Below are 23415 nucleotides of genomic sequence, written 5' to 3' on the forward strand. Positions count from 1 at the left end.
AAGTGGTGCCCAAAACACATAGGCTAGAATGGAGAGAAGGGGGTGCCCCGGTTCCGGTCTGCTTGCAGGTAAGTACCCGCGTCTTCGGAGGGCAGACCAGGGGGGTTTTGTAGGGCACCGGGGGGGACACAAGCCCACACAGAAATTTCACCCTCAGCAGCGCGGGGGCGGCCGGGTGCAGTGTAGAAACAAGCGTCGGGTTTGTAATGGAAGTCAATGGGAGATCTAGGGATCTCTTCAGCGCTGCAGGCAGGCAAGGGGGGGGTTCCTCGGGGAAACCTCCACTTGATCGAGGGAGAGGGACTCCTGGGGGTCACTCCTCCAGTGAAAGTCCGGTCCTTCAGGTCCTGGGGGCTGCGGGTGCAGGGTCTCTCCCAGGTGTCGGGACTTAGGATTCAAAGAGTCGCGGTCAGGGGAAGCCTCGGGATTCCCTCTGCAGGCGGCGCTGTGGGGGCTCAGGGGGGACAGGTTTTGGTACTCACAGTCTTAGAGTAGTCCTGGGGTCCCTCCTGAGGTGTTGGATCGCCACCAGCCGAGTCGGGGTCGCCGGGTGCAGTGTTGCAAGTCTCACGCTTCTTGCGGGGAGCTTGCAGGGTTCTTTAAAGCTGCTGGAAACAAAGTTGCAGCTTTTCTTGGAGCAGGTCCGCTGTCCTCGGGAGTTTCTTGTCTTTTCGAAGCAGGGGCAGTCCTCAGAGGATGTCGAGGTCGCTGGTCCCTTTGGAAGGCGTCGCTGGAGCAGGATCTTTGGAAGGCAGGAGACAGGCCGGTGAGTTTCTGGAGCCAAGGCAGTTGTCGTCTTCTGGTCTTCCTCTGCAGGGGTTTTCAGCTAGGCAGTCCTTCTTCTTGTAGTTGCAGGAATCTAATTTTCTAGGGTTCAGGGTAGCCCTTAAATACTAAATTTAAGGGCGTGTTTAGGTCTGGGGGGTTAGTAGCCAATGGCTACTAGCCCTGAGGGTGGGTACACCCTCTTTGTGCCTCCTCCCAAGGGGAGGGGGTCACAATCCTAACCCTATTGGGGGAATCCTCCATCTGCAAGATGGAGGATTTCTAAAAGTTAGAGTCACTTCAGCTCAGGACACCTTAGGGGCTGTCCTGACTGGCCAGTGACTCCTCCTTGTTTTTCTCATTATTTTCTCCGGCCTTGCCGCCAAAAGTGGGGCCTGGCCGGAGGGGGCGGGCAACTCCACTAGCTGGAGTGTCCTGCTGGGTTGGCACAAAGGAGGTGAGCCTTTGAGGCTCACCGCCAGGTGTGACAATTCCTGCCTGGGGGAGGTGTTAGCATCTCCACCCAGTGCAGGCTTTGTTACTGGCCTCAGAGTGACAAAGGCACTCTCCCCATGGGGCCAGCAACATGTCTCGGTTTGTGGCAGGCTGCTAAAACTAGTCAGCCTACACAGATAGTCGGTTAAGTTTCAGGGGGCACCTCTAAGGTGCCCTCTGGGGTGTATTTGACAATAAAATGTACACTGGCATCAGTGTGCATTTATTGTGCTGAGAAGTTTGATACCAAACTTCCCAGTTTTCAGTGTAGCCATTATGGTGCTGTGGAGTTCGTGTTTGACAAACTCCCAGACCATATACTCTTATGGCTACCCTGCACTTACAATGTCTAAGGTTTTGTTTAGACACTGTAGGGGTACCATGCTCATGCACTGGTACCCTCACCTATGGTATAGTGCACCCTGCCTTAGGGCTGTAAGGCCTGCTAGAGGGGTGTCTTACCTATACTGCATAGGCAGTGAGAGGCTGGCATGGCACCCTGAGGGGAGTGCCATGTCGACTTACTCGTTTTGTCCTCACTAGCACACACAAGCTGGCAAGCAGGGTGTCTGTGCTGAGTGAGAGGTCTCCAGGGTGGCATAAGACATGCTGCAGCCCTTAGAGACCTTCCTTGGCATCATGGCCCTTGGTACTAGAAGTACCAGTTACAAGGGACTTATCTGGATGCCAGGGTCTGCCAATTGTGGATACAAAAGTACAGGTTAGGGAAAGAACGCTGGTGCTGGGGCCTGGTTAGCAGGCCTCAGCACACTTTCAATTGTAAACATAGCATCAGCAAAGGCAAAAAGTCAGGGGGCAACCATGCCAAGGAGGCATTTCCTTACATACACCCTCAGCAGCACGGGGGCGGCCGGGTGCAGTGTGCCAACACACGTCGGGTTTCCAATGTAAATCAATGGGAGACCAAGGGGTCTCTTCAGCGATGCAGGCAGGCAAGGGGGGGGGGGGGAGGGGGGGGGCTCCTCGGGGTATCCACCACCTGGGCAAGGGAGAGGGCCTCCTGGGGGGTCACTCCTGCACTGGAGTTCCTATCTTTCAGGTCCTGGGGGTTGCGGGTGCAGTCTCTTTACCAGGCGTCGGGATCTGGGAGTCAGGCAGTCGCGGTCAGGGGGAGCCTCAGGATTCCCTCTGCAGGCGTCGCTGTGGGGGCTCGGGGGGGGGGGGGGGGGGGGGGGGAGGGGGGCAACTCTGGTTACTCACAGTCTTGGAGTCGCCAGGAGTCCTCCCTGAAGTGTTGTTTCTCCACAAGTCGAGCCGGGGGCGTCAGGTGCAGAGTAGCAAGTCTCACGCTTCCGGCGGGAAACGCAGTTGTCTTGAAGTTGCTTCTTTGGAAACAAAGTTGCAGTCTCGGGTGAACAGAGCCGCTGTCCTCTGGAGTTTCTTGGTCCTTCTAGAGCAGGGCAGTCCTCTGAGGATTCAGGGGTCGCTGGTCCTGGGGAGAGCATCGCTGGAGCAGTTTCTTCAGAAGGGGGGGAGACAGGCCGGTAGAGCTGGGGCCAAAGCAGTTGGTGTCTCCGTCTTCTCTGCGGGGTTTTTCAGCTAAGCAGTCCTCTTCTTCTTAGGTTGCAGGAATCTGAGTTCCTAGGTTCTGGGGAGCCCCTAAATACAGAATTTAGGGGTGTGTTTAGGTCAGGGAGGGCAGTAGCCAATGGCTACTAGCCCTGAGGGTGGCTACACCCTCTTTGTGCCTCCTCCCAAGGGGAGGGGGTCACATTCCTATCCCTATTGGGGGGATCCTCCATCTGCAAGATGGAGGATTCCTAAAAGTCAGAGTCACTTCAGCTCAGGTTGCCTTAGGGGCTGTCCTGACTGGTCAGTGACTCCTCCTTGTTTTTCTCATTATCTCCTCCGGCCTTGCCGCCAAAAGTGGGGCCGTGGCCGGAGGGGGCGGGCAACTCCACTAGCTGGAATGCCCTGTGATGCTGTAACAAAGGGGGTGAGCCTTTGAGGCTCACCGCCAGGTGTTACAGCTTCTGCAAGGGGGAGGTGATCAGCATCTCCACCCAGTGCAGGCTTTGTTACTAGCCACAGAGTGACAAAGGCGCTCTCCCCATGTGGCCTGCAACATGTCTCGAGTGTGGCAGGCTGCTGAAACCAGTCAGCCTACACAGGTAGTTGGTTAAGGTTTCAGGGGGCACCTCTAAGGTGGCCTCTGGGGTGTATGTTACAATAAAATGTACACTGGCATCAGTGTGCATTTATTGTGCTGAGAAGTTTGATACCAAACTTCCCAGTTTTCAGTGTAGCCATTATGGTGCTGTGGAGTTCGTGTTTGACAGACTCCCAGACCATATACTCTTATGGCTACCCTGCACTTACAATGTCTAAGGTTTGGCTTAGACACTGTAGGGGCACAGTGCTCATGCACTGGTGCCCTCACCTATGGTATAGTGCACCCTGCCTTAGGGCTGTAAGGCCTGCTAGAGGGGTGACTTATCTATACTGCTTAGGCAGTGTGAGGTTGGCATGGCACCCTGAGGGGAGTGCCATGTCGACTTACTCGTTTTGTCCTCACCAGCACACACAAGCTGGCAAGCAGTGTGTCTGTGCTGAGTGAGGGGTCCCCAGGGTGGCATAAGATATGCTGCAGCCCTTAGAGACCTTCTCTGGCATCAGGGCCCTTGGTACCAGTTACAAGGGACTTACCTGGATGCCAGGATGTGCCAATGGTGTGAACAAAAGTACAGGTTAGGGAAAGAACACTGGTCCTGGGGCCTGGTTAGCAGGCCTCAGCACACTTTCAAATCAAAACATAGCATCAGCAAAGGCAAAAAGTCAGGGGGTAACCATGCCAAGGAGGCATTTCCTTACAGGGGGTAAGTGCTTGAAAAGTTTCAACACTCCGGCCAACCTTTTGTGTTGCTGAAGTTGCCGTAAGTGGCCAGGCTATGCCCAGACACGGGTCCCTTTCTCACTGTGCCACTGGATTCAAGCTAGCGTGGCTGATAAGGGGCAATACCCCAAAACCAGTCCCAGGGTGCTTGCTGCCGGTCCATGGACAACCTGGCCTGGCAGTTTGGGCTGGACTGTTCCCACGGGGAACAGGGTCAAGACTGATTTGCATATGGCTGGGTCCAAACTGCGGTGGCATGGTGAGCAAAAGAACAATGGATTAAATCCAGATCTATGACTGGGGTTATGTTTGAAAGGTTTCAGCACTTCATCCATCATCCTTTTGTGACTGAGTCTCAGCACCAAACTCATAGACTGCAAGTGCAGGTTGCGTGGCAATGTGCTCCAAAAAGTGAACACACAAGGAACACACTTGTGTGCCATGGCCCCCAACACTGCTTGTAATACTTGTGAGCCACCCCCATAGCAGACCTTATAGCCCTAAGACGAAGTGCATTATATTACAGGTGGGGGCATATCTGCAGGAGCCAATATGACCCTTGTAGGAAAAGGCATGTTTACGACATGGTTACACCCCCCATTCCTTTTTGCCTAGTATCCGATGTGATTTCGACTGACAATGCGCTGGGTTCCTGCTTACCAAGTCCCCAGTGCCAGATCTCTTTCCCAAAACTGTACAAGTGTTTCCCCAATTGGAGTAAATGGTACTCCTGGCCTGAGGTACTCAAGAGGGCACCTAGGGGCTGCAGCATGGATTGTGCCACCCTAAGGGGCTCCTCACCAAGCACGAAAGGGCTATCATTGTAGCCTCCACGTCTTGGTGCAGACATACATGAACACACGACATGGCACACTGCCTGTGCGCCATGTCCCCTAACACAGCCCCAATATATGCGAGTCACCCCTACAGCAGGCCTGACAGCCCTAAGGCAGGGTGCATTATATTAAATGAGAGGGCATTCTGTTGATTCTTAGACATAGTAAGCAGGCAGGGAAGCTGTAGGAAGTTGGCTCTGTATGTGCTATTTCAAAGTAAGGAATAGCATGCACAGAGTCCAAGGGTTCCCCTTAGAGGTAAAATAGTGGTAAAGAGAGATAATACTAATGCTCTATTTTGTGGTAGTGTGGTCGAGCAGTAGGCTTATCCAAGGAGTAGTGTTAAGCATTTGTTGTACATACACATAGACAATAAATGAGGTACACACACTCAGAGACAAATCCAGCCAATAGGTTTTATATAGAAAAATATCTTTTCTTAGTTTATTTTAAGAACCACAGGTTCAAATTCTACATGTAATATCTCATTCGAAAGGTATTGCAGGTAAGTACTTTAGGAACTTCAAATCCTCAAAATTGCATGTATACTTTTCAAGTTATTCACAAATAGCTACTTTAAAAGTGGACACTTAGTGCAATTTTCACAGTTCCTGGGGGAGGTAAGTTTTTGTTAGTTTTACCAGGTAAGAAAGACACTTACAGGGTTCAGTTCTTGGTCCAAGGTAGCCCACCGTTGGGGGTTCAGAGCAACCCCAAAGTTACCACACCAGCAGCTCAGGGCCGGTCAGGTGCAGAGTTCAAAGTGGTGCCCAAAACGCATAGGCTATAATGGAGAGAAGGGGGTGCCCCGGTTCCAGTCTGCCAGCAGGTAAGTACCCGCGTCTTCGGAGGGCAGACCAGGGGGGTTTTGTAGGGCACCGGGGGGGACACAAGCCCACACAGAAATTTCACCCTCAGCGGCGCGGGGGCGGCCGGGTGCAGTGTTAGAACAAGCGTCGGGTTCGCAATGGAAGTCAATGAGAGATCAAGGGATCTCTTCAGCGCTGCAGGCAGGCAAGGGGGGGCTTCCTCGGGGAAACCTCCACTTGGGCAAGGGAGAGGGACTCCTGGGGGTCACTCCTGCAGTGAAAGTCCGGTCCTTCAGGTCCTGGGGGCTGCGGGTGCAGGGTCTTTTCCAGGCATCGGGACTTAGGTTTCAGAGAGTCGCGGTCAGGGGAAGCCTCGGGATTCCCTCTGCAGGCGGCGCTGTGGGGGCTCAGGGGGGACAGGTTTTGGTACTCACAGTCGTAGAGTAGTCCGGGGGTCCTCCCTGAGGTGTTGGTTCTCCACCAGCCGAGTCGGGGTCGCCGGGTGCAGTGTTGCAAGTCTCACACTTCTTGCGGGGAGTTGCAGGGTTCTTTAAAGCTGCTTCTTGAAACAAAGTTGCAGTCTTTTTGGAGCAGGTCCGCTGTCCTCGGGAGTTTCTTGTCGTCGTCGAAGCAGGGCAGTCCTCAGAGGATGCAGAGGTCGCTGGTCCCTTTGTAAGGCGTCGCTGGAGCAGAGTTCTTTGGAAGGCAGGAGACAGGCCGGTGAGTTTCTGGAGCCAAGGCAGTTGTTGTCTTCTGGTCTTCCTCTGCAGGGGTTTTCAGCTAGGCAGTCCTTCTTCTTGTAGTTGCAGGGATCTAATTTTCTAGGGTTCAGGGTAGCCCTTAAATACTAAATTTAAGGGCGTGTTTAGGTCTGGGGGGTTAGTAACCAATGGCTACTAGCCCTGAGGGTGGGTACACCCTCTTTGTGCCTCCTCCCAAGGGGAAGGGGTCACAATCCTAACCCTATTGGGGGAATCCTCCATCTGCAAGATGGAGGATTTCTAAAAGTTAGAGTCACCTCAGCTCAGGACACCTTAGGGGCTGTCCTGACTGGCCAGTGACTCCTCCTTGTTATTCTCATTATTTTCTCCGGCCTTGCCGCCAAAAGTGGGGGCCGGGGCCGGAGGGGGCGGGCAACTCCACTAGCTGGAGTGTCCTGCGGTGCTGTGACAAAGGGGTGAGCCTTTGAGGCTCACCGCCAGGTGTTACAGCTCCTGCCTGGGGGAGGTGTTAGCATCTCCACCCAGTGCAGGCTTTGTTACTGGCCTCCGAGTGACAAAGGCACTCTCCCCATGGGGCCAGCAACATGTCTCTAGTGTGGCAGGCTACTGGAACTAGTCAGCCTACACAGATAGTCGGTTAAGTTTCAGGGGGCACCTCTAAGGTGCCCTCTGGGGTGTATTTTGCAATAAAATGTACACTGGCATCAGTGTGCATTTATTGTGCTGAGAAGTTTGATACCAAACTTCCCAGTTTTCAGTGTAGCCATTATGGTGCTGTGGAGTTCGTGTTTGACAAACTCCCAGACCATATACTCTTATGGCTACCCTGCACTTACAATGTCTAAGGTTTTGCTTAGACACTGTAGGGGTACAGTGCTCATGCACTGGTACCCTCACCTATGGTATAGTGCACCCTGCCTTAGGGCTGTAAGGCCTGCTAGAGGGGTGTCTTACCTATACTGCATAGGCAGTGAGAGGCTGGCATGGCACCCTCAGGGGAGTGCATTGTCGACTTACTCGTTTTGTCCTCACTAGCACACACAAGCTGGCAAGCAGTGTGTCTGTGCTGAGTGAGAGGTCTCCAGGGTGGCATAAGACATGCTGCAGCCCTTAGAGACCTTCCTTGGCATCAGGGCCCTTGGTACTAGAAGTACCAGTTACAAGGGACTTATCTGGATGCCAGGGTCTGCCAATTGTGGATACAAAAGTACAGGTTAGGGAAAGAACACTGGTGCTGGGGCCTGGTTAGCAGGCCTCAGCACACTTTCAATTGAAAACATAGCATCAGCAAAGGCAAAAAGTCAGGGGGCAACCATGCCAAGGAGGCATTTCCTTACAGAAGCCATATTAAATACATGTGCTGGACACTGGTCAGCCCCCGCTACATGATGGCTTCACTGAAAATAGGGATGTTTGGTATCCGACTTGAGTTGATGTGGACCATCAGTGCCAACAAGGTTCCCCAGCCCTCCAGAGTCTGAGCCCATTGTGGTTTCACCCCTCCTGGACTCCCAGACGACACCTGCAATCTCTGCACAAAGCCCCTCTCTACCGCAACCGCTCCATAATGAAAACCGGACACCTTAAGACACCCCTGCACCCGTCGCTCCCAAGTCATGAAGAGGACCAAAAGGTGTCTGCCTGTGCCTCAGCATTGTGAGGCTCGAGGCCCGCTGTTCAGCCCCACTGGCCTCCTGGCCAGAGCCTGCAGCCTCTTCGCAGTGACCTCTCAGCTGAACCATAGTAGGCACCTGTAAGGAAATGCCTCCTTGGCATGGTTGCCCCCTGACTTTTTGCCTTTGCTGATGCTATGTTTACAATTGAAAGTGTGCTGAGGCTTGCTAACCAGGCCCCAGCACCAGTGTTCTTTCCCTAACCTGTACTTTTGTATCCACAATTGGCAGACTCTGGCATCCATATAAGTCCCTTGTAACTGGTACTTCTAGTACCAAGGGCCCAGATGCCAAGGAAGGTATCTAAGGGCTGCAGCATGTCTTATGCCACCCTGGAGACCTCTCACTCAGCACAGACACACTGCTTGCCAGCTTGTGTGTGCTAGTGAGAACAAAACGAGTAAGTCAACATGGCACTCCCCTCAGGGTGCCATGCCAGCCTCTCACTGCCTATGCAAGTATAGGTCAGTCACCCCTCTAGCCGGCCTTACAGCCCTAAGGCAGGGTGCACTATACCATAGGTGAGGGTACCAGTGCATGAGCATGGTACCCCTACAGTGTCTAAACAAAACCTTAGACATTGTAAGTGCAGGGTAGCCATAAGAGTATATGGTCTGGGAGTTTGTCAAACACGAACTCCACAGCACCATAATGGCTACACTGAAAACTGGGAAGTTTGGTATCAAACTTCTCAGCACAATAAATGCACACTGATGCCAGTGTACATTTTATTGCAAAATACACCCCAGAGGGCACCTTAGAGGTGCCCCCTGAAACTTAACCGACTGTCTGTGTAGGCTGACTAGTTCCAGCAGCCTGCCACACTAGAGACATGTTGCTGGTCCCATGGGGAGAGTGCCTTTGTCACTCTGAGGCCAGTAACAAAGCCTGCACTGGGTGGAGATGCTAACACCTCCCCCAGGCAGGAGCTGTAACACCTGGCGGTGAGCCTCAAAGGCTCACCCCTTTGTCACAGCCCAGCAGGGCACTCCAGCTTAGTGGAGTTGCCCGCCCCCTCCGGCCACGGCCCCCGCTTTTGGCGGCAAGGTTGGAGGGAACAAAGAAAGCAACAAGGAGGAGTCACTGGCCAGTCAGGACAGCCCCTAAGGTGTCCTGAGCTGAGGTGACTAACTTTTAGAAATCCTCCATCTTGCAGATGGAGGATTCCCCCAATAGGGTTAGGATTGTGACCCCCTCCCCTTGGGAGGAGGCACAAAGAGGGTGTACCCACCCTCAGGGCTAGTAGCCATTGGCTACTAACCCCCCAGACCTAAACACGCCCTTAAATTTAGTATTTAAGGGCTACCCTGAACCCTAGAAAAATTAGATTCCTGCAACAACAAGAAGAAGGACTGCCCAGCTGAAAACCCCTGCAGAGGAAGACCAGAAGACAACAACTGCCTTGGCTCCAGAAACTCACCGGCCTGTCTCCTGCCTTCCAAAGAACTCTGCTCCAGCGACGCCTTCCAAAGGGACCAGCGACCTCTGAATCCTCTGAGGACTGCCCTGCTTCGACGACGACAAGAAACTCCCGAGGACAGCGGACCTGCTCCAAAAAGACTGCAACTTTGTTTCAAGAAGCAGCTTTAAAGAACCCTGCAACTCCCCGCAAGAAGCGTGAGACTTGCAACACTGCACCCGGCGACCCCGACTCGGCTGGTGGAGAACCAACACCTCAGGGAGGACCCCCGGACTACTCTACGACTGTGAGTACCAAAACCTGTCCCCCCTGAGTCCCCACAGCGCCGCCTGCAGAGGGAATCCTGCGGCTTCCCCTGACCGCGACTCTCTGAAACCTAAGTCCCGACGCCTGGAAAAGACCCTGCACCCGCAGCCCCCAGGACCTGAAGGACTGGACTTTCACTGCAGAAGTGACCCCCAGGAGTCCCTCTCCCTTGCCCAAGTGGAGGTTTCCCCGAGGAAGCCCCCCCTTGCCTGCCTGCAGCGCTGAAGAGATCCCTTGATCTCTCATTGACTTCCATTGCGAACCCGACGCTTGTTCTAACACTGCACCCGGCCGCCCCCCGCGCCGCTGAGGGTGAAATTTCTGTGTGGGCTTGTGTGTCCCCCGGTGCCCTACAAAACCCCCCTGGTCTGCCCTCCGAAGACGCGGGTACTTACCTGCTGGCAGACTGGAACCGGGGCACCCCCTTCTCTCCATTGAAGCCTATGCGTTTTGGGCACCACTTTGAACTCTGCACCTGACCGGCCCTGAGCTGCTGGTGTGGTAACTTTGGGGTTGCTCTGAACCCCCAACGGTGGGCTACCTTGGACCAAGGACTGAACCCTGTAAGTGTCTTACTTACCTGGTAAAACTAACAAAAACTTACCTCCCCCAGGAACTGTGAAAATTGCACTAAGTGTCCACTTTTGAAATACAGGGAGTGCAGAATTATTAGGCAAATGAGTATTTTGACCACATCATCCTCTTTATGCATGTTGTCTTACTCCAAGCTGTATAGGCTCGAAAGCCTACTACCAATTAAGCATATTAGGTGATGTGCATCTCTGTAATGAGAAGGGGTGTGGTCTAATGACATCAACACCCTATATCAGGTGTGCATAATTATTAGGCAACTTCCTTTCCTTTGGCAAAATGGGTCAAAAGAAGGACTTGACAGGCTCAGAAAAGTCAAAAATAGTGAGATATCTTGCAGAGGGATGCAGCACTCTTAAAATTGCAAAGCTTCTGAAGCGTGATCATCGAACAATCAAGCGTTTCATTCAAAATAGTCAACAGGGTCGCAAGAAGCGTGTTGAAAAACCAAGGAGCAAAATAACTGCCCATGAACTGAGAAAAGTCAAGCGTGCAGCTGCCACTTGCCACCAGTTTGGCCATATTTCAGAGCTGCAACATCACTGGAGTGCCCAAAAGCACAAGGTGTGCAATACTCAGAGACATGGCCAAGGTAAGAAAGGCTGAAAGACAACCACCACTGAACAAGACACACAAGCTGAAACGTCAAGACTGGGCCAAGAAATATCTCAAGACTGATTTTTCTAAGGTTTTATGGACTGATGAAATGAGAGTGAGTCTTGATGGGCCAGATGGATGGGCCCGTGGCTGGATTGGTAAAGGGCAGAGAGCTCCAGTCCGACTCAGACGCCAGCAAGGTGGAGGTGGAGTACTGGTTTGGGCTGGTATCATCAAAGATGAGCTTGTGGGGCCTTTTCGGGTTGAGGATGGAGTCAAGCTCAACTCCCAGTCCTACTGCCAGTTCCTGGAAGACACCTTCTTCAAGCAGTGGTACAGGAAGAAGTCTGCCTCCTTCAAGAAAAACATGATTTTCATGCAGGACAATGCTCCATCACACGCGTCCAAGTACTCCACAGCGTGGCTGGCAAGAAAGGGTATAAAAGAAGGAAATCTAATGACATGGCCTCCTTGTTCACCTGATCTGAACCCCATTGAGAACCTGTGGTCCATCATCAAATGTGAGATTTACAAGGAGGGAAAACAGTACACCTCTCTGAACAGTGTCTGGGAGGCTGTGGTTGCTGCTGCACGCAATGTTGATGGTGAACAGATCAAAACACTGACAGAATCCATGGATGGCAGGCTTTTGAGTGTCCTTGCAAAGAAAGGTGGCTATATTGGTCACTGATTTGTTTTTGTTTTGTTTTTGAATGTCAGAAATGTATATTTGTGAATGTTGAGATGTTATATTGGTTTCACTGGTAATAATAAATAATTGAAATGGGTATATATATTTTTTTGTTAAGTTGCCTAATAATTATGCACAGTAATAGTCACCTGAACACACAGATATCCCTCTAACATAGCTAAAACTAAAAACAAACTAAAAACTACTTCCAAAAATATTCAGCTTTGATATTAATGAGTTTTTTGGGTTCATTGAGAACATGGTTGTTCAATAATAAAATTAATCCTCAAAAATACAACTTGCCTAATAATTCTGCACTCCCTGTAGCTATTTGCGAATAACTTGAAAAGTATACATGCAATTGAAATGATTTAAAGTTCCTAATGTACTTACCTGCAAAACCTTTCAAACAAGATATTACATGTTAAATTTGAACCTGTGGTTCTTAAAATAAACTAAGAAAAGATATTTTTCTATAACAAAACCTATTGGCTGGATTTGTCTCTGAGTGTGTGTACCTCATTTATTGTCTATGTGTATGTACAACAAGTGCTTAACACTACTCCTTGGATAAGCCTACTGCTCGACCACACTACCACAAAATAGAGCATTAGTATTATCTCTTTTTACCACTATTTTACCTCTAAGGGGAACCCTTGGACTCTGTGCATGCTATTCCTTACTTTGAAATAGCACATACAGAGCCAACTTCCTACAGCACCCAACCACCCCCTTGCCGCTTGTGGTGTACTACTGGTGCTGCCTTGGACCTTGCCCACTACTCACTTCACTCCTGGAGTTTGGTCTTGTAAGTTGCAGTATTCTACCTGTTTGCAGAACTTGTTTCTCCTCCCGTAGGATAACATTGCTGAACTCCAAAATTCCACTGTATCCCTGTCTCATTTACTGACTATTGTGTGTATCTTGCACTACTCTGTTAACCGTATGGCTGGTTAACCCCTTCGCTGCCAGGCCTTTTTGCCCTCAGGAGCCAGGCCTTTTTTTTTTTTTTTTAGCTGTTTGGGGCAGTTTGCGCTTAAGTCCTCATAAATTTTGTCCACATTAGCTACCCACGCCAAATTCACTTTTGTGAAGAATCAAGTGCAGATGTTAATCCAAAAAGGAGGACTGTGAAATTGCAGTGAAGAAACCCACTACAAAAACCAGGTACCGCCTGCGTAACCACATGACTGTTGAAAGAAAAAAAAGAAGAAGAAAAAAAAAAAAAAAAAAAAAAAACAGTTTTGGTCTAGGGAACTTTCAGCTTCTTCCACCTCCACAGACAAGAAAGCCTGTACCAGAGACTTCAAACTTGGAGTATAGCATTCATTGTGTAAGGTTGAGTGGTAAGAAGGCCACAGGCTATATGGTCAGAAGAGGCATAACCTACTGCTAGAAAACATGAGCATCGTCAGGGACATTTGAATGGGAGGGCAATTCTTGGAACTACATAACCTTGCCTGCCTATCTGCAGGAGTAAGAGGTCTCCTGTGATAGACTGCCAGTGTCAAATGATGAAACACCTGATCCTGACCAGCCCACAGGTCACATGTAGCCTCAAGGGCAGATTCAAGAGGTTTTGCTAGAGGTGTGGCCCGGAAGGAACTTGAATGTTGCTACTGTCCACAACTGCTCCTGATCTGCCATGCACGCTGTTGCTACAAAACAGCTTGTTGGACTGCTGCAGAGTGTGCAAAGGAGGATGCTGCTGAAAACATCACGGGAACACCACATGACCTCAAGGTACTGCTAATGTAACTAGAAAATAGGGAAAGCTAGTCCAAAGGAGAGGCCATAGCCAATCTTTGCTTGAAGCATTCCAGGTTTAAGACCGCACTATGACCAGAAATGAAAACACCAAAGCACATGTTCATAACATCTGCAAGGATATCCACCTTTGAATCCTGTGGAGCACATCCAAGCAAGGAAGCACAAGACAATGGAACCCATGGTCAGTGTTACTTAATCCACAGTTTCTAAGCTAGAGCACAGGTTTGGTTTTGCTGCATCCTGCAAAGCATCCACAAGGAAAACTTGGCAGGACCAATTGCTATACTTCCCTTAATTCATGGGAACAGAGGGCTAGGAGACCAGACACTCATGAATCTAAAGGCCAGAAAATACCATCTTCCCCATGGCCTCAATTTTTGATTCGCTGACAGGAGACCAATGAAAGGGAGTTGAGATTCTGTTTGGTGTACGAACACCTCAACTATAAGGCTCTTTGGGGATGAGTGCAGTCAAAACTTTGGGCCCAAAGGTGCCGGACAATGACGGCAGGAAGCTTGGCAGTTCACCACTTGGGCAGAAACTGGCTTATTACATGTCATTAAGATAAGGCCCATAAAGGTTTCTGTAAAGAAATGGCTCCCTGTTGCAGTTACCCCCCACTTTTTGCCTGATACTGATGCTGACTTGACTGAGAAGTGTGCTGGGACCCTGCTAACCAGGCCCCAGCACCAGTGTTCCTTCACCTAAAATGTACCATTGTATCCACAATTGGCACACCCTGGCATTCAGATAAGTCCCTTGTAACTGGTACTTCTAGTACCAAGGGCCCTGATGCCAAGGAAGGTCTCTAAGGGCTGCAGCATGTCTTATGCCACCCTAGAGACCCCTCACTCAGCACAGACACACTGCTTACAAGCCTGTGTGTGCTAGTGAGAACAAAATGAGTAAGTCGACATGGCACTCCCCTCAGGGTGCCATGCCAGCCTCTCACTGCCTATGCAGTATAGGTAAGCCACCCCTCTAGCAGGCCTTACAGCCCTAAGGCAGGGTGCACTATACCATAGGTGAGGGTACCAGTGCATGAGCATGGTACCCCTACAGTGTCTAAACAAAACCTTAGACATTGTAAGTGCAGGGTAGCCATAAGAGTATATGGTCTGGGAGTCTGTCAAACACGAACTCCACAGCACCATAATGGCTACACTGAAAACTGGGAAGTTTGGTATCAAACTTCTCAGCACAATAAATGCACACTGATGCCAGTGTACATTTTATTGTAAAGTACACCACAGAGGGCACCTTAGAGGTGCCCCCTGAAACTTAACCGACTGTCTGTGTAGGCTGACTAGTTCCAGCAGCCTGCCACACCAGAGACATGTTGCTGGCCCCATGGGGAGAGTGCCTTTGTCACTCTGAGGCCAGTAACAAAGCCTGCACTGGGTGGAGATGCTAACACCTCCCCCAGGCAGGAGCTGTGACACCTGGCGGTGAGCCTCAAAGGCTCACCCCTTTGTCACAGCCCAGCAGGGCACTCCAGCTTAGTGGAGTTGCCCGCCCCCTCCGGCCACGGCCCCCACTTTTGGCGGCAAGGCTGGAGGGAACAAAGAAAGCAACAAGGAGGAGTCACTGGACAGTCAGGACAGCCCCTAAGGTGTCCTGAGCTGAGGTGACTCTGACTTTTAGAAATCCTCCATCTTGCAGATGGAGGATTCCCCCAATAGGGTTAGGATTGTGACCCCCTCCCCTTGGGAGGAGGCACAAAGAGGGTGTACCCACCCTCAGGGCTAGTAGCCATTGGCTACTAACCCCCCAGACCTAAACACGCCCTTAAATTTAGTATTTAAGGGCTACCCTGAACCCTAGAAAATTAGATTCCTGCAACTACAAGAAGAAGGACTGCCTAGCTGAAAACCCCTGCAGAGGAAGACCAGAAGACGACTACTGCCTTGGCTCCAGAAACTCACCGGCCTGTCTCCTGCCTTCCAAAGATCCTGCTCCAGCGACACCTTCCAAAGGGACCAGCGACCTCGACATCCTCTGAGGACTGCCCCTACTTCGAAAAAACAAGAAACTCCCGAGGACAGCGGACCTGCTCCAAGAAAGGCTGCAACTTTGTTTCCAGCAGCCTTGAAAGAACCCTGCAAGCTCCCCGCAAGAAGCGTGAGACTTGCAACACTGCACCCGGCGACCCCGACTCGGCTGGTGGAGATCCAACACCTCAGGAGGGACCCCAGGACTACTCTGATACTGTGAGTACCAAAACCTGTCCCCCCTGAGCCCCCACAGCGCCGCCTGCAGAGGGAATCCCGAGGCTTCCCCTGACCGCGACTCTTTGAATCCAAAGTCCCGACGCCTGGGAGAGACCCTGCACCCGCAGCCCCCAGGACCTGAAGGACCGGACTTTCACTGGAGAAGTGACCCCCAGGAGTCCCTCTCCCTTGCCCAAGTGGAGGTTTCCCCGAGGAACCCCCCCCTTGCCTGCCTGCAGCGCTGAAGAGATCCCGAGATCTCTCATAGACTAACATTGCGAACCCGACGCTTGTTTCTACACTGCACCCGGCCGCCCCCGCGCTGCTGAGGGTGAAATTTCTGTGTGGGCTTGTGTCCCCCCCCGGTGCCCTACAAAACCCCCCTGGTCTGCCCTCCGAAGACGCGGGTACTTACCTGCAAGCAGACCGGAACCGGGGCACCCCCTTCTCTCCATTCTAGCCTGTGTGTTTTGGGCACCACTTTGAACTCTGCACCTGACCGGCCCTGAGCTGCTGGTGTGGTGACTTTGGGGTTGCTCTGAACCCCCAACGGTGGGCTACCTTGGACCAAGAACTAAGCCCTGTAAGTGTCTTACTTACCTGGTTAACCTAACAAATACTTACCTCCCCTAGGAACTGTGAAAATTGCACTAAGTGTCCACTTTTAAAACAGCTATTTGTGAATAACTTGAAAAGTATACATGCAATTTTGAGGATTTGAAGTTCCTAAAGTACTTACCTGCAATACCTTTCGAATGAGATATTACATGTAGAATTTGAACCTGTGGTTCTTAAAATAAACTAAGAAAAGATATTTTTCTATATAAAAACCTATTGGCTGGATTTGTCTCTGAGTGTGTGTACCTCATTTATTGTCTATGTGTATGTACAACAAATGCTTAACACTACTCCTTGGATAAGCCTACTGCTCGACCACACTACCACAAAATAGAGCATTAGTATTATCTATTTTTACCACTATTTTACCTATAAGGGGAACCCTTGGACTCTGTGCATGCTATTCCTTACTTTGAAATAGCACATACAGAGCCAACTTCCTACAGTTTCATTGAAGTAGGATATTGGCCATGTTTTCTACAAGCAATGCTAATCAGAGGACAAATGCAGCCTTGAGCTGGATCTCAGTAAATTAAATGTCAGGGGAGGCTGCAGGGGACAGGGAGTTTGAAAAGACAGCATGCTTTACTGCGGTCACACAACTTATCCTATATAAATGCTGAATATCTTCTGCGTCCAAACCAAAGACTGCTACAAACTTACCAAACTATCTGGGAATGGCAAGTCAGAAGGCACGTGCAGTAATAGCTATGCCCTGTTTCTAGACCAGACAAAGAACACCTCAGTCTTTGGAAAGTTTCAATGAGTGCAACATATCCAAAGAGTAACTGCATCAGTGACTGGCAAGGATTTCACCAGAGGGATCAAATTAACTTACAAAGAAAGGGCACTATGGTCAATCATAGTGGGGTCAACTAGCGCCCTGGTAGGAGCGACTGGCTGGTGCCCAGTCGGGAGCACCCCTATGATCCTTTGAGCCATCAGGCACACCAAAAGAAGGTTAGCATTACCCAGGTGAAGGCCAATTTGTGTAGTCAGTACCAGGAGCTGCAAGAGCTAAACTTGATGAGAAGGCTTCACATCCAAGCCCAGGCGGATGCAGATTCTGGTACCATCATGTCCAGCTTCAAAGCTGACAAAGGTCTGGGAACAGTGCCAATGACAACAAGACCTAGTCGAGGAGGGGGAAATGCACTGGGGAGGTGATCCTCTTTCTATAGCTGTCAATGGTGTAGGAAGCTGGCCTGGTGCATGGTGGGTACCTATGCTACTTACACCAGGTCCAGGTATCCCCTCTTAGTGAAGTGTAGGCAGTGTCTAGAAGCCAGACTGTCTAGAGGTAACTGTGGATGAGCAGTCAAGCCTTATCTTGGAGTCATGCACAGCTCATGCAATAACACTGTAGTCACACAGCACTTACACACATGAAAGAAAATACTCAGTTGTACAAAAATAAAAGGTACTTTATTTTTGGAACAATCCAACACAAAATACTAGATAGGTAACCTACTCTTAGGAAATAAGTGATACACTAAATATATACACTAGTAATCAGAAACAGGCATAGAAAAGGTTAGAAAACAGTGCAAATAGCAATAACCAATAGTGACCCTAGGGGGGAGCACAAACCATACAATAAAAAAAAATAAAAAAATGGAATGGGAACAAGGTACCCCCACCTAGGCAAGTAGAATGTGTAGATAGGAGCTGGGGGTATCGGAAAACCACAAAGGTAAGTAACACTTGGCATCTGCAAGGGACGTGGTGCACGGGGGCAATGGCCTGCGTGGGACGGCAAAGGCTTATCTCCTTCAAAGTTGGACAGCTAGCATAGAAGACCAAGAGGACTAATTCGGACCACCACCCGTGATGCAGGATCCATGCAGCTCAGCAGGAGAGGTGATCCACACAGCCAGTCATTGCTTGTAGTAGGTGCCTGTGGTTGCAGGGGAGTGACTCCTTCACTCCAAGGAGATTCCTCCTCCTTGTGCAGGCTGAAGAGTTGTAGTCTTCTGAGGCTGCACGACGAGGAACTTGTTGCAAAGCTGGCAGGAGCCCTGGAAACAATGTTGCTGAAGAGTCCTTCTTGAAAACAGCTGGTCTGGTCCTGGAGGTTCCAGTCCCAGAGGCAAAAAGTCGAAGCAGAGGTTGCAAAGGAGTTCTGCTAGAATGTTGCAGGCCAAATCTGAGGACCCCACCCAAAAGAGAGCCGCTGAATAGCCCTGAAAGGGGGGATTGGTCATCTAACCAGGTAAGCACCTATCAGGAGGGAGCCCGGACGTCACCTTCCTGACCTGGCCACTCAGATGCTCCCAGAGTTCCCTGCCAACCTTGGAAACAAGATGGTAGAACCCAGGGATCCACTGAAGGAGCTCTGGGCACCACCCCTGGGGTGGTGATGGACAGGGAACTGGCCATTCCCCTTTCCATTGTCCAGTTTTGCACCAGAGCAGGGACTGGGGGGAGGGGTCCCTGAACTGGTGTGGACTGGTTTATGCACGGAGGACACCAAATGTGCCCATCAAAGCAAACCTGTGGTTTGGGAAGGCTACCCCTCCCAAGCCAGTCAAATCTATTTTCAAAGGGAGAGGGTGTTACCTCCCTCTCCCAAAGGAAATCCTTTGTTCTGCCTTCCTGGGCTTGATCAGATCAAGCAGCAGGAGGGCAGAAACCCGTCAGAGGGGGCGGCAGCAGCTAGGCTGCCCGGAAAACCCTGCAAGACTGGTGGTAGCAATGCTGGGGCCTAAGGAGCCCCCAGAGTGCATGGAATCATACTTCCAATATTTACAACAGTATTGGGGTATGATTGCGACATGTTTGATACCAAACATAATCAGGTTCGGAGCTACGATTATATAGCTGGACTTAGGTAGTGACCTATGACCAGTACACACGTAAAATGGCGTCCCTGGAGTCAAAGTCCAGGAAAATGGATCTGGAGTTTGTGGGGGCACCTCTGCTAGCGCAGGGGTGCCCTCACGCTCAAGTACCTGCACCCTATGAGGGCCTACCATAGGGGTGACTTACAGTGACCTGCATGCACCCGTTTCACGCAGGCTGCAATGGCAGGGCTATAGAACCATTTGCATGGGCTCCTTATGGGTGGCAGAACAGCTGCAGCCGGTAGGGATCCCCTGGAACCTCAATGCCCTGGATACCTAGGTACCATATACTAGGGACTTACATGGGGGGGGGGGTGGGGGACCAGTATGCCAATTATGGGAAGAAAAAGGTACAATTCAGAGGAAAGAGCAAAACTACTAGGTTACTGGTTAGCAGGAACAGAGTAGACAGTCAAACATACTGAGAGCAGGCAGAAAATGAGGGTAACCAGGCCAAGAAAGAGGGTACTTTCCTACAAATGGCAAAGGCCTAACTTGAAGATTTGCCTTTTAAAGGCAAGCCAGAGCGGGACCAATCAAAGTAGTTGGGCCCAAAAAGACTAGCACCTCCTGGGTTTAGGTATGTACATTTTACTTTATCTTTAACTAAATGCCATTCGCTGAAATAAAAAACAACAAACAAACAAAACTGGACATTTGGAGCGAGTGCTATTTAACGTGTTGTGCAGCAGAATTTTTTTTTTTTACTCTTGATACATGCTAGGTTAATGCTTGACACTCCATCTAAGGTCCAATAATTTGGGCTCAGTTTTCAGGCATCAGATAAGAATTTATCCTTCTACAGACAACTTGATTTAGTAGTAATACTCCCCAAACATCCTGATCCTACTATTTTAATAAATTTTACTAATTTGACAACTTTACATACATAATCCATTTTCAATTATTAACCCAATTCTTTCACCAATGCAAACTTTTCTTTAACTAATCGCCCTTAAACACAAAGATATAAATTGTAACATGTACCTCAACTGTTTCCACCGTCCACTCATCCATCTGTTCCTTCTCACTACTGCTGCTGAACTGTGTTTCGGTCATAAATTGTCTATTTACAAACTGCAAACAGGAACGAAGAATAAGTGAAAAATAGCCACATCACAAACAATTAACATGTTCCAAGGATGAACCTTACCTCTGTAGACTCGACTTCACTTTGTTCTGTATATTCTTCCACTGCCTCAGGTTCTAAGAACATTATAAAAAAAATAAAAAAAATCATTGCGATGCACTCAAATAGCAAACAAATGGCACAATGTTAAAAAAACAAAACTGCACTGGTGATGGTTTTGCTCGAATACGGAGAGGCAACAATATCAAAGTAAATTAGAACTAACTTCATTGTAGCCACCTGGCTAAGGAAACCTTTTATCTAATCACAAACCCTCAAGAGACAGAGCAGCCTTAAATCGAATACAGAGGAACATCCCAATTCATACCAACTACCCACCTTCCATTTCTGAGGCAACATCTTCACCGGTAACGGAGCCAGCATGAAAACCAAAATAGTTAATTACTGGTAGAATTTGTTTTGCAGAATGAGGAATTTTCTGGGTTCACATGCTGTGCGTTATTCCGCCATCTAGTGGTTGGGTTCGGAGCTTTGCTTTTGTAATCGCTTTTCTCTTATGTTGTTGGGTGTTGACCATTACCATCACTGGGTGCCTAGTCCATCCTTCTGATGTCACACGCCTGCCCAGGAAACACTTGTAACATGGTCACCATCTGGGCTGGTTCTCATGACTACCCTTTCCTTGTGTATGTGCAGGTATGGCTACTGTGTGCAAAGTGCTTGTAATTCACTTACTCTACGCAGCGATGTCATCATAATTAGGAAGCCTTTTTTTTAGTATGACAAATGTTTGTGCTCTTCTATGGAGTAGCTAAAAAGGGTCTTTCATCAGTTACATTAGCACAGACTTTAGGTTCAAGATGGGTGATGGTATGCACCTTGGCAGGGCTATTCTCTTGGGCTACTTATAGGAACCATTTAACCACTGTTGTAGTGATGAAACTTCTGCCTATGTTGCCGCTTGTGTAGGCCACTATCGCTGCCAAATGCACCATTAGTGAAGTGTAATTCAGTTTAGTGACTAGTAGGTGGATAAATTATCTGAAGACTATGATGTCCTGTGCCATTCTTTGGAAAAGGCACGATTTCCAGAACTCCTTTTATACCTCAACCACTTGGCTGTGTTAAATTTCCTTGTAGCTGGCCTTCTTGCTTCCTTCATGACTTCCATTGCTCTTCCTGGGAGGCCAAAGTGTCCGAATTGTGTCCCCTCTGGAGTTATCCCCCCATGAACAGTAGGTTGTGCATCATTGACAATTTCTGCATGTGGTTATGTGCCGTTTCTTTCAGTTCAGAAAATTTGTGGCATCTGTGACTGCTTGCAGTGTGACAATAGCAGGGACGAGGAAAAATATGCAAATTCCCCTGACTATCAACAGTGCATTCCCCAGCGAGTAATGGTGCGGGTGTTTGGAGGCGAAAAGTCAGCATTTTGTGTTGTGTGGTTTTGTAACAGGTCTATCTCTGGTGTAGCCCACCTCTGGAACTGATTTAGTTCCCACTCGTGTGAGATGCGTGTCTGTTCCATGTGTCCACTCTTGGTAGGTGTACTGCCGTTAGGGTTATCTCCTACCGAAATGCCCACTTCCATATTTCACTAGTTTTTATGGGGTGAAGGACTTCGTTCATCCAGGTTGTTGAGGATGAACATAGTTGTGTGGTCAGTCTGTACTTGTATCGAATTTCCTAGAGTTACGTCAGAAACGCTTCTAAGGCTACGAACACGGTCTTTAGTTCGAGGATGTTAATGCTACATCATTCCTCCAGCTTACAGATTTCTCCGATGCTGAGCCTCCTCGTGTGCTCCCCATCCCATGCGAGGAGAGTGTGGTCATGGTCACTGTCCAAGTTGGTGGTATGAAGGATCTTCCAGTTCCTATGTTCCTTGCACCACCACACCATTTCTTCCTGTACTGTGTGACGACTACTAGATCTTCCCAACTCCTTGTTGCCAGTGACCACTGGTTTTGGATCTATTCCTGGACTGGACTCGTGTGTAGCCTTGCAAATGGGTTTAATGGGATGAAAGAAGCTATCATGCCTAGAATTTCCCCCACTGGAGGACACGGACTCTTGTGGTAGTGGTGAGCTTGTTGTATCACTGCTATTACTCTTGTTGCTAGGGGGGACACTTTTGCCTGTGGTTGTAATGATTAGTCCCGTTTGGCAACCATGAAGCATGTTGAGTAGCTTTCTTGGTTTTTTTTTTTTGTTCTGGGTGGGGCCGGGGGTTTGGAGGGGGTGGAAGAATTACTCTATTGGCTGTTTCTGCAAAAGCTCTCAACTCCCTTCGTAGATATTATTCCTATTTCCGGTGTTCTCTTTTGGCCCCTACCTTGGGGGGGAAGGGGGGGCAGCTTCTGGTGGCTGGAGCTTCTGATGGCGGGCGTCGAGAAGGATGAACTAGGAAACAAATGGTGGCAAAACATTTAATTTCTATGCAATAGCCATGTAGGATGATGCGTATCCATTTGTCCGCTGTGTCATCCCCCCACTCCTGGAAAAGAGTTCCTATTCGTCCGACACAGGTGTGTGTGGTGGAGAACCCTGGTTGTGAGAGTCACTTGTAGGGCCCGTTCCTCTGGACTGTTATCACGTGCCTCTTGTTTGTACATGAAAGGACTGCCGCTGTGGCATCAGATACTGACACTGTTGAGTTGGTGCCTGGCTTGTCTGTCTGAAGCGTTCGTGTGGGATGCTGAGTTGGAAACTCTCCCTTCCTGCCTGTCTTCTTGTGGTGGAAGCTCCCGTCTTCTTTTGGCCCATGACCTGCATTGCTCCTGTGGACTTTACAGACACTTCTTTCCATCTGCTGCAGTGTCATCCAATGTGTTGAGTTGTTACCCAATGTATTGATATAAGCCCGACCTCGTTTTTGAACCAGACACTTGCAGACAGGATTGTCTCCTTAACCTCAGCGGTGTCTGGTTCAGATTTTAAGCATGTGTTGTCATTTTCTTGCCTTCCTCCAGAAAAGAGCCTGTTCTCTTCTGATACTGCTCTGGCAAATGTTTTAGCAGGTCACCCACCTCCGCCCAATGCTGATGGGCGTAGCTATTAAGGATGCTTAGTTGGTAATGCAGTCTTTCAAACTTGCCTCCCACCATTTCCATTCCATTTTCTTA

The 23415-nt window shown here is 49.7% G+C and overlaps 1 protein-coding gene across 8 annotated transcripts in view; it reads right to left on the bottom strand.

Annotated features, from left to right (window-relative positions):
* The window catches only part of CAPRIN1 (cell cycle associated protein 1), a 590401-nt gene that overhangs the window by 349516 nt on the left and 217470 nt on the right, over positions 1–23415 (bottom strand). For all 8 annotated transcript variants that reach the window (XM_069221863.1, XM_069221858.1, XM_069221857.1 and 5 more), the window contains exons 8-9: positions 20354–20406; positions 20188–20277 (exon numbers count right to left, since the gene is read on the bottom strand). In XM_069221863.1, the coding sequence (XP_069077964.1) occupies positions 20188–20277; positions 20354–20406 (143 nt within the window). The remainder of the gene's footprint in view (positions 1–20187; positions 20278–20353; positions 20407–23415) is intronic.

Source organism: Pleurodeles waltl, chromosome 3_1 (genome assembly GCF_031143425.1).
Source record: "Pleurodeles waltl isolate 20211129_DDA chromosome 3_1, aPleWal1.hap1.20221129, whole genome shotgun sequence".
Lineage (NCBI taxonomy): Eukaryota > Metazoa > Chordata > Amphibia > Caudata > Salamandridae > Pleurodeles > Pleurodeles waltl.